Here is a 12,435-nt window from a genome sequence, read left to right as displayed (position 1 = left end):
GACTCGCTATGTCATTGTATCAAACCCTCCTGGGCAAATTCGGCTAACACTATTATCAGTGTTACCCCCTTCCAGATTCTTCACAAAAGATGTGGCAGAAGTCAAAACGGAGGAAAGCGTCAAATAAGGGAGAACTGGTCCCTAAGGCGTTACCAGTGCATCCCTCGTTCCGGACACAACCTGTCCCAACTTGTTGTAGAATTTGGAATCTAGTAGATTTACCCGCAGAGTTCCCCCTGCCACTATTCTATACCTGGCACCAATGATAGAGCCAGCACTTGTGCTGTCCCAGACAGAATATGGTTCACCTCCCAGGGCCGCATCATTCCTGGTGCCACCTTGGTGGTTGATATACATGCCCCTGCAGAGGCTTTTCCAGATAGAACCTACAACTGGTTTGTACCTAAATCCAGAACAAGGCACACTGGCCAAAAGCTCCAAGATATTTATGGGCAATATACTCTCCTCTGGAGACCAAGTCCACTGAACTGTAGCCACCCTCAAACCAAAAATGGAGAAACTGACATCAGTGGTTATTATCTTCCAATACCTGAAAGGAAGAATTCAACCTTTCTAGATTCTGAACCACCAATCGTTAGCTGTGCAACACCCCGGGAATAGAGCCCTCCTGCAATCCAATGCCTGGATCTTCAAGTTCCAGACAGAGAGAATGATCCTCTACCAAGACCTGGAGCAGGACTGTACATAAGGAATGTCCTTTGACCATGATACAGCTTCATACTGCAAAATGTAGCGAAGGAAAATCTGGACCAACTGCTTCCTGAGCAAAGGTTATTGAGGGGTACTGAGATTGACACCCCCTGCGACCCCCTGCATAGCAAGTCCAGCATCGGAGCTAGGAGCTTTGTGAACCTCAGAAGCTGTGACCAGCCCGAAGGATGGTCACAAAAAAGAAAACAGATGACTTTCCACTGCAATTACAGAATCTTTGATGAGCCTGAAACAACCCGGCACATGATGCTGTGTGTTTCCTGATGATTATGGGCCCCGCAATCTACCTCTTGCCGAGAGGTCATCATTGAACAGACCGAGCCTATCTGAAACAGAAGGATGCCCAGCAGATTGAGATAGACCTCAGTTTTGAAGCTGCTACAATTAATTGTTTTACAATAAAGGCGCGGACCACCTCAGAGACTGCTCTAAAATCTTATGGTCTGAGATACTCTCAAACACAGCAACCTCAGATGCCTCCCTCACTTAGCAGGGAAACCTGGGCAGTCTCTCATACAAGTACTAACCAGGCTTGATCCGAGATCAGGAGCCACAGTGGCTCAGATCACCCTGATGCAATCGGTCCAACAGGAGACATGAACATTGCCAGACCACTGAACCTGAGGTTGATGTACCTGCCTCACCCTTCTAAGTCATTTAGCTAGTCTAACAGATACATAATAAAGTGACTGTATTAGACAAACTAATACACAGTTCCACAAGGATGCAAGCCTAGACAATTTTGGTCTACCGCTATACAAACCCGTAGGTATGCAAGTATGCAGGTACCCAGGTATGCAAACATGCAGGTATACAAGTATTCTTGCCATTCATGCATCAATGTATGCAGTTCAAGGCAATAAGCACATGTGTATGTATCCCTAGACAAATAAGCACATATGTATGTAATCCTAGGCAAATAAGCACATATGTATATAGTCCTAGGCAAAAAAACAGATCTGTATGTAGTCCTAGGCAAATAAGCACATATGTATACAGTTTACTGTAAATAAGCCCTTATATATGTAGTTTAATGCAACTGAGCACCTATTTATGCAGTTCCTATGAAAACATGGCAGCTGAGGCGTGGTCTAGAAATGGCCAAGTGAAGACTTGTTGTTTGTGAGCTCTTGGATTCCCTCTGCGTACCTCTATGAAACAGCAGACTTTAATCCTTGTTTCAACAGCATGTTATTGGCTAAACGATATAGGACCAGATCAGCGTCTCGAGTGAATCGTCCCTATACTCCTAAAGGAGAAATCCAGCGCAACACCCGCAACGCGCCTCACCAGGCGCCATTGTAGCAGCTCCACATGGACCCCCTATGGATGACTGCACCATACAAGCCCTACCCTGCCTCTCCTACTCCCTCTACAGAACTGGACTCCATTACGGAGACACCAGCGGCCTTCCGCCCAGATGTGGCTGAACCCTCGCACAGCTTCAGCTCCGGCTGCACGGACGAGGATATCTGTGCAATGCTGCAGGCTATCCCTACAAAGTCAGACATTGAGGCTTTAATATTACGTATAGAGAAAGCACACAGTTGCGATATGCAGGAAGTCAAAGCAGAGGTGTACTCACTCTCCGAACGAATGGATTCTGGTGAGGCCTTGCTTTCCACTCTAGAACACCGGGTAACAGTCCTGGAGCGTTCCCAGACATCCCATGCTGACGTGGCCGTGGACATGCAAATTCACCTGGTGTAACAACCTGTGGCTGCGGGGCCTCCCGTAGGCTACCAGGTTGGAAGATCTAGCAGCGACCGTTATCGCCATCTTCCATAAGGTGTTCTGGAAGTTCCCCCAACATCTATGGAGCTGAATTGGGTCCATAGGGCCCTCGGGCCTAGATCGTCGGATCCTGACAGACCCCGAGACGACCTCTGCAGATTGCACCGCGACTCACAGAAGGAACTTATCCTCCGCAAAGCCTGGGAACTTGGACGGTGGAATTTGACTGAGACACTGTCAAGATCCTCCCGGATCTCTCTAGAGCGACACTGCAAAGGAGAGCCCTCCTGCCACCGATTCTAGATTTGGCCAGGCAACACAACTGCACTTACTGATGGAGATATCCACTGGCGGTCCGGAAAGCCCTGGCATCCCTTACACTACGCACCCCGAAAGATCTGCAAGCTCTGTTCAATCTCTTGGATACGGATCCTGTGCACGTACCGAACTGGCTCCTGATCATCCCACGCCCGACAAGTCGCTCAGGCCTATACATGACCCGGGGCACCCCATAAGCCTGTCCACAGGAGACATGTTTCAAGGACTTAAAGCCTTAATGTTTTTGGATTATGTGCTAGAGATATATATATATATATATATATCTCTAGCACATAATTCTATATATATAGGTGACAGGTACACTTCTACTTGGGTGACAGTTGCTATTCATGTAGCTCCTTTGCCTATCCAAGGTCCCCTATGTAGAACACACCACACTCTGATGACTGGGGACAGTGCTTCTCTGGAGTGGAAGTGTCAACTTTGTCTCCTTCGGGAGGGAGAGGGAGTGGACTCCTCCCCTTTCTGTAGAAAGATGGACTATTCCACCAGGGTCAGCTGGGATTCATCTGGCCCTGTGGTTTTTGCTCCTGCCACTTCCAGACAGTTCTCTGCAACACACAATCTTAGAATCCGTTCTTTGTTACTGGGACCAGTATATATATATATGTATATATATTCATTTCAACCTGTGTTGACGCAAAAAAAAAGTTTTATAGTAACACATGCAAGCAAGTTAACTCAAATTGATTTTTTTTTTTCTATGATCAAAAACCAATATAGTTCAGGTGGTCAGGGGTGGCCGGTGAGTCTCTTCCAAGCTCTAACCACACTCCCACTTAGGCCAGCGCTCGATTCCCAGTTTAATACTGGTGAGCATATTAGCAGTATTTTGCTACCGTTTTAATACCTTCGGGCTACGCTTTCTAGAGACAGCCCAATTCTGTGCTCTCCTTTTATGTCAATATCTTTGTACTGGGTATTCCCTCTCTACTGCATTCTTAATTTCTTATGCTCTTTCCCCTTTTTCTTAACATCTCTTCCCCCCCCCCCCCAACATCCCCTTTCCCCACATCCACCTCTACCCCTACCCCACTTACTCTGTGATCATGGAGAAGATCAATGTGCTCTCACTGAAAACAAAAGGACTTAATGCCCCTGAAAAGAGACGAATGCTCTTACAAGACTTACGTCCGGATGTCGCTTTTGTGCAAGAAACGCATTTCAGAGATGATAAATTGCCTGTTTTGCAGAATAAAATTCTTCCCGCTACTATACCAAGCGTCTCACTTCCTCATCAATAGGCATCGGCCATCAACGTCTGATGTCACATACCCTGACGGTTCCTATCGGTTGGACTTCTGAAGGGCTCTCCAAATCAACCATTTTCTCAAATCTTTGCCACCCCCGGAAAACTTTTGTCAAACTCTTGCCACTTTCGAAACATACAGCTCGGATGAGGGCACTATGCCTCATGTCCTATCAGCCACTTACCAACTGCTGATTACGCCCCCAGACAATCAACTGCAATGTCTTAATGCGTGGGGGAAAGACCTAAAGCGTACGTTTGCCCTACATCACAGACAACATATCATCCAATTCACATATAAATCCTCCAACTGTACGAGAATACAGAAAAACAATTTTAAAATTCTAACCAGATGGTACAATACACCTGCAAAGCTACAGAAGTTCTTTCGCTCATCCTCGGATCACTGAACAGTTCTCCACATCTTTTGGGCCAGTCCCAAACTCAAGCAGTTTTGTAAGGCAATCCGCCACATGGCCCAAAAATTTACTGAATGTCCCATCCCTGATGATCCGGCCTTCTTCCTACTTCATGCCTCCAATACTCCAGGGAAAATTTACAAGGAAAAAAAAACAAAAAAAAAAAAAAAACAATCATTCGCCAAGACGTGAATTCCTCTATGCTGGAAATTTACACTACCTCCAACTATAGGTCTGTGGCTCAAAAAAATAGAAGAAATTAAAAAAAAAAAAAAAAAAAAAAAAAAAATGGAGGATCTTATCCTTACGGCACGCCACCAACACAAAAGCTACACTACAACATGAACACTTTGGAACATGTTTGTCTTCTCTAACGAGGGACAAGCCCTCTACGAAAGCGACACTGTAGACTAATTCTGCTCTGACGTAGACATGGATGACATCAGCATTTTGATGACGCTGACTATATACTCATTCTAATGACACTCTATTTCGTGAGATGCACATGTCTCACCTCCCCTCTGCTGTTACATCAAAAGAGGCCCTGCCCATGGCAAACATGGCCACCCCTCCACTTCCTGCCTATATAGAAATAGGCCCCTGCGCCCTCTAGTGGCTGGAGGAGAAACAGCAGCCCATACCCCTTATAGGTACAAAGAGCTTGTTTTAAACAGCACATCAGTGACCATTTCCACCTTACAGACACTGGCGGAAAAAAACAACTGAGGTCCTTCCTGCGTAGGAGGAGTCATATAGGGGAGGACTTCCTGTTTGACTATCTGCCAGTGTTCATCCACTAGTAGGTGGCATATAAACCATATAGTCATTATTATGGTTGGCTCTGTGTCCCGTGATGTACAATAAAAAAATTTAATTTTTGGTAAGATACTCCTAAAAGGAAATAATGTCTAAAGGGATTCAAACCCTGCAACTTTCCTTATTAGAGCCCTGATTCTGCAGCAGCTGACTGATAATTATGAAACCACTCCGATTAGACTCACTGAGCAAAGAGGCACAGAGGAAGAAACAGGGATTACTTCAGAATAATAAAAGGTAGGAATCTAACAAAGTTTGTTAAAATTTTAAATGTTATAATGTACATAGAAGATCACCCAGAGGGGAATGTTTATTTAGCAACAAAAGTGGAGTTACGCTTTAAATGATCTTTCTTCTAGCACTAGAAATTCACACGTAGGAGTAGGTAATTTAGCGTGTCAGTTTAGTAAACAATGGTGCAGATTTTGTAATCACTGTACTAAAATGCATTAGAAAGGTCAAAGAAAATCACCTTCATCTTTAGAATTTCTGACATTTCTGCTGGACTGAAATGACTGTATGGCTTTTGTAGTACCTTGGGCTTTGTCCACTGTTCAGCATGAGCAGGCTCAGAAAACTGAGGCATACAACGCATTTTGGGTCTGTAAAAAAAAACAAAACAAAAAACAAAACAAACATAAATGTATTTATATATGCACTATATAAGCGCAAACTAAATGTATGGTAACATGTGACCACAATAACCCTCTATGGGCCAACTTTGATTTTGCAGTCACAGAACATTTTTTGCACACAAGAACAGATTATCGTACAAAACTTTTGTCCGAGCATTCTCTCATCACATGGACACTCTGGAACCCTAAACAATGGGGTATGGAGCGAACAAATCAAATTTGTATGCGAGCTAAGCTATTCTGGAGGAGCTTTCTCTCTGCACCAATATGCCTACGTAAGATCCCTGTGAAAATTTTGCCTGTGCAAACTCCAAAAAGGCTTGATGATTGGGTGCGGTGTTGTAAGGAGGCAGGAGGGTATCGCATATGTTCCTCCATACCCATTTGCCCTGGGTATTTCGCAGACAGTCTGGCTAGATCAGGGGTCTCAAACTCAAATTACTTGAGGGCCACCTGACAAGTTTTCATATCCCATGGGGGCCGCAAACGAATTATTAACTCATAGCACTGATGTCAGCAAACGCATTATTAAACCCAGCACTGGTGTCAGCAAACGCATTATTAAACCCAGCACTGATATCAGCAAACGCATTATTAGACCCAGCACTGATGTCAGCAAACGCATTATTAGACCCAGCACTGATGTCAGCAAACACATCATTAACCCCTAGCACTGGTGTCAGCAAACGCATTAAACCCTGCACTGATGTCAGCAAACGCATTTTTAAACCCAGCACTGATGTCAGCAAACGCATTTTTAAACCCAGCACTGGTGTCAGCTAACGCATTTTTAAACCCAGCACTGGTGTCAGCTAACGCATTATTAACCCCTAGCACTGATGTCAGCAAACGCATTATTAACCCCTAGCACTGATGTCAGCAAATGCATTATTAAACTCAGCATTAGCCACCACACTGCACAAAAATAGCCCCCACACACAAATTTCTACCCCAGTCATCCCACTAAGACTTGCCTCAGTGTGATGGCTCACTCACCTCTTCTCCTGTCAGCTCCTGGCTTCAACACAGGCCTAGTGACAGGGCACCCAGAGAAGAACACAATCTCCCACCCTGAGGTGGCAGCAGGACCCTGGATCCGGGGCTCTGGTCGATCATCACCATGCATAGGTGGGCGGATCCTTCCTCCACTCTGTTCTCTCTCTGAGCTGCAGCAGCGTGCAGCAGAAAGGACACAGGAGATAGAGACATCAAGCTCTTCGGCGCCTCCCCCTTTGCGGTGCCTGGGTGCAGTGCAAACCAGTCCAGGATCGGCCCTGCCTGCGGGCCATTGGTAACCAGTCCGCGGGCCGCAAATGGCCAGCGGGCCGATACTTTGAGACCACTGGGCTAGATAGAGTGGGGAAAATACCAGCTGCTGGGGCACTCACACCTGAATCACCTCCTCTGTCATAGCAGAATGAATGTTATGCATGTGATACATCACTATACGGACCAAATCTAGAATATTTCTGTATGGAGCCACAGATATCCTGAATCCACCTCCTTACTGATGTTGGCCTTGTGGTGAGCAGTCCCCCCCCCCCCCCCTCTACTGCCCTCTTCTAACTATCGTATCCAGTAAACTACCTCTATAAAACAAAATTCTCACTCACTTCCCATCCCAATTTCACACTCTCTGACAATCCCTCCATTAACCATTCTTAATCTACCTACTTTGCTACTATTCACAAAGAATTGCCCCATGGCTTTTAGAACCCAATAAAGTTATAGAACCCAATAACGGGAGTTAATGTGACATACCTAACATCAGGATATACTGGTATCTTCTATATACCTGTCAACCAGTACCCCGATTGTATTTTAATTCCATTACCAAGTTTATGATGCAAGTATCCTGTCATCTACAATGTACCATCATGCTTTTCTATTCATTTCGTAGATCTATGCCCTATACTTCTGTAACAATTTTGGAAACAAAAACGTGTTACTTCGCACATAATGAGAAAAAAAACAGGTTTACTTTAATGAAAAGAAAATAGGTTGCCATGAGCAACACATCTAATCTTTCTTTAACCAATTTTTTTTTAAGATACTCCCAACATAAGGAGGAACGCAAAAAAAAAAAAAATTATTATATTTATATTATATATATATATATATATATAATAATTTTTTTTAGATAATTTCATCTATCCCCAGCTAAAAGCTGAATGCTATCCGCCCGCGTGAAAAGGGCCTAACATGTTTAGTTTATACCAGATTTGTGAAGAAAATTGTGTTAATTTTTCTAATCTTTAAATATACAAAATATCGGCACCTGATATCGGCTATCAACCTGTAAGGTGGCGTTGTATCATATCGGCCCTGAAAAAACAATATCAATCGATCCTTAGTCATGACGTTACTGTTCTACCCCGCTTGATGTGTTTGGTCACAAAGACATCCTCAGGAACAGATCAGTTTGCATAGTCTGCATAGCAAAGAAAGGTTAGGCCATGAGGTATTTAAACGTTTCTAAGCTAGTTTTGTTTAACTCTTCATGGCTTCTCATGACACCTGACATTTTATTGGTTATCATTACATATTTGGAAGCAAATATATAGACTAGAGTACAATGAAACTGAGTGCTAAGGATTTGTATATCGATATTTTGTGATCATCTAGTATTATGACAACCATCAAAAGTTTGTATTTAAATTGTTATTCCTTTAGATACTATTTAACGTGTGTGTGTGTGTGTGTGTGTGTGTGTGTGTGTATATATATATATGTGTGTGAGTGTATGTGTGTATATATATATATATATATATATATATATATATATATATATATATATATATATATATATATATATGTGTGTGTGTGTGTGTGTATATGTATGTATGTATATATATATATATATATATATATATTACATACATATACACACACACCTATATATATACATACACACATACACTCACATACATACATATACATACACACACACACACACACACCACACACACACACACACACACGTTAAATAGTATCTAAAGGAATAATTTAAATACAAACTTTTGATGGTTGTCATAATACTAGATGATCACAAAATATCGATATACAAATCCTTAGCACTCAGTTTCATTGTACTCTAGTCTATATATTTGCTTCCAAATATGTAATGATAACCAATAAAATGTCAGGTGTCATGAGAAGCCATGAAGAGTTAAACAAAACTAGCTTAGAAACGTTTAAATACCTCATGGCCTAACCTTTCTTTGCTATGCAGACTATGCAAACTGATCTGTTCCTGAGGATGTCTTTGTGACCAAACACATCGAGCGGGGTAGAACACTAACGTCATGACTAAGGATCGATTGATATTGTTTTTTCAGGGCCGATATGATACAACGCCACCTTACAGGTTGATAGCCGATATCAGGTGCCGATATTTTGTATATTTAAAGATTAGAAAAATTAACACAATTTTCTTCACAAATCTGGTATAAACTAAACATGTTAGGCCCTTTTCACACGGGCGGATAGCATTCAGCTTTTAGCTGGGGATAGATGAAATTATCTAACGCACTTAAACTCAATGCTGTCCTATGGCCCCATTTACACACTGCGTTTAGCGACGGTTGGGTTACATGGGGTTTTGTGCGGTTAGAAAAAATAAATTTGACTGCGTCCAGGACCGATTTATCGTAGCTATCTGTACATAACCACAGGTAATCGCAGTGTACTATTTTAACTGTGGATAGCAGCGGCAACAAGGAAAGAAAAACAACAGGAAGCACATCAGAAATGGCAAGAATGTTCCACCACAGGTAAACGCACGCAATCGCTGCTAATGGCAATGTACAACTGCAAGTGAATGCTGTGCCTGAAGTCTTGAAATTTTAAAATAACAAAACATGTTTTTAACAGCGGCAGGACAGCCGCCCGTGTGTAAGAGGCCTTAATGTTTATTAAAATTTCAAACATTAAGGGCTCGTTCTTCACACCATACCTGCATGAAAACTGAGGGGAAAAAACTGACATCAGTCTGCACCATGGAACAAGATCTAAAAGTAAACTGGGAAAAATAAAGTGCTTGAAAAATAACTTATTAAATGGCTTCCCAAAACAGAGAAAAAGTATAAACTGCATTGCACTGCACACCCCCCCCTTGCCGTTCTTCGATGCCCTCCGTCACTTACCGGAGGCAATTGCTTCCTTCTGCCTGTTAGGTATGGAGTTGAGCGAGGGGAAGATGGCCCCCCACCTGTCTCTATACCTTTGCAGGGCAGAAGCAGTGTCAAAACATCACTTCCGCCCATAGCTCTTAAAGCAACATTTTTTTTCTCAAATTACTTTTTTTTACCGTATATACTCGTGTATAAGTCAAATTTTTCAGCCCCTTTTTTGGGGCTGAAAGTGCCCCCTTCGACTTATACACGAGTCACCGCCGTCTGTCTGCATGATCAGCGTGTCATGCAGGCAGACGGCGGCCAGCGTGTGCCGCATAGACTCGGCAGCGGCTCTCAATGTTCAAAAGCCGCGCCTCCTCGTCTGTGATAGGCAGTCAGTGTACAGCCTATCACAGACATTCTCTCATCCTCGTCCGTGGTATGATGATGAGAGAATGTCCATGATAGGCTAACCGCTGACTGCTGGGAAATGGAGTTTTTTGGACGAGGAGGAGCCGCGGCTTTTGAACAGTGAATGGCTGAATACTACACGCTGATCGGTGCAGAGCAGCGCACGGAGGATGCACAGGACACAGGTAGGATGCACACACAGACACATGCACACAGGTACATACACAGGACACAGGTACATATACACATGCACATATACACAGGTACATATACACAGGACACATGCACATATACACAGGACACATGCACATATACACAGGACACATGACACATATGCACAGGACACATGACACATATGCACAGGACACATGACACATATGCACAGGACACATGATACATGCAAAGGACACATGATACATGCAAAGGACACATGATACATGCAAAGGACACATGATACATGCAAAGGACACATGATACATGCAAAGGACACAGGGAGGTATACAGCTGCAGATGGGCATTGCGGACCCTCTTTTTCCACTTGCAGTAGCTGCTGCATTTCTCACCCTCGTCTTATACTTGGGTCAATAAGTTTTTCCCATTTTTTGTGGTAAATTAGGGCCTTGACTTATACTCGGAACAACTTATACTCGAGTATATACGGTAATTGCATTTTAGTGTAAAATATGAAATCTGAGGTCTTTTTGACCCCAGATCTCATATTTAAGAGGTCCTGTCAAGCTTTTTTTCTATTACAAGGGATGTTTACATTCCTTGTAATAGGAATAAAAGTGAGACCATTTTTTTTTTCAAAAGAACAGTGTAAAAATTAAAAATAGAAAAAGTAAAAATATATATATTTTTTTTTTTTTTTAATGCGCCCCGTCCTACCAAGCGAATGCCTACGTGAGTCACATGAGGTATCATTGCGATCGGCAGAGCGAGAGCAATAATTCTAGCCCTAGACCTCCTCTGTAACTCAAAACATGCAACCTGCATAATTTTTTTAAACGTCGCATATGGAAATTTCTAAGGGTAAAAGTTTGTCGCCATTCCACGAGCAGGCACAACTTTGAAGAGTGACATGTTGGGTGTCAATTTACTCGACGTAACATGTTTCACAATATAAAAAAAAAAATTGGGCTAACTTTACGGTCTTATTTTTTTAATTTAAAAAGGAGTGACTTTTTTCCAAAAAAGTGCGCTTGTAAGACAGCTACGGAAATACGGTGTGACAAAAAGTATTGCAACAACCGCCATTTTTATTCTCTAGGGTGTTGGAAAAAATATATATAATTATAATAAGTGGGGTTCTGAGTAATTTTCTGGCAAAAAACAGATTTTAACTTGTAAACAAGTTTGAAAAATAGGCTCGGTCTTAAAGTGGTTAAAAGGGGTTCTGTTTTTTTCATATATTGCTGCCACTTCACTAAAAACACGCTCACTTGGTACAGAGGAAGGAGAAGCAGAAAGGTATCTTCTAGCATGAGAGGCAAGTCTTTTGTAGCGTGCATCATATTCTTTACACTACTGAAGAGGATCATCACTTCTATCAATTACTGGTTCCTTCAAATAGAGATGAAGTTCATCATCCAGGCTGATTACTGATGTCGATTCAGAAGAATCCTCCGCATGAGGCCACAATAAAATACTGAACATGGCATTGATTCGACCATGAAGATCCTCTTCTGCTTGTTGTCTTTTTTGATGTCTGTTTTTGCAGCATCCTGCTCTTCCAGATTACCAACATGCTCTTCCTGACTTGACCTTTCTGCAGGAACCTCCTGCACCTCGTGTTGAAGATCTTCTGTCAGCCATTGTTTTGCCTTGGCCAATACAACATCAGAAGAGAAAGCATGATTCTTGTATCGAGGATCCAAAATACATGCCAGCACAACATTTTTATTCTCTTCATGCTTCTTAAAGCGTTTGGTGAGGCTGTCCCTCATGACCTGCCTGAATGTTTTAATGCCATGTATGTTGGGTAC

At 42.7% G+C, this 12,435-nt stretch overlaps 1 protein-coding gene across 2 annotated transcripts in view; it reads right to left on the bottom strand.

The window, feature by feature from the left end:
• DCP2 (decapping mRNA 2) overlaps positions 1–12,435 on the bottom strand; it is a 94,164-nt gene that overhangs the window by 24,850 nt on the left and 56,879 nt on the right. For both annotated transcript variants that reach the window (XM_073624623.1, XM_073624624.1), the window contains exon 8: positions 5,762–5,891. In XM_073624623.1, the coding sequence (XP_073480724.1) occupies positions 5,762–5,891 (130 nt within the window). The remainder of the gene's footprint in view (positions 1–5,761; positions 5,892–12,435) is intronic.

The sequence above is a fragment of the Aquarana catesbeiana genome, linkage group LG01, assembly GCF_042186555.1.
Source record: "Aquarana catesbeiana isolate 2022-GZ linkage group LG01, ASM4218655v1, whole genome shotgun sequence".
NCBI lineage: Eukaryota > Metazoa > Chordata > Amphibia > Anura > Ranidae > Aquarana > Aquarana catesbeiana.
The sequence above is the reverse complement of the archived record's forward strand: the minus strand, read 5'-3'. Positions and strand labels throughout refer to the sequence as shown.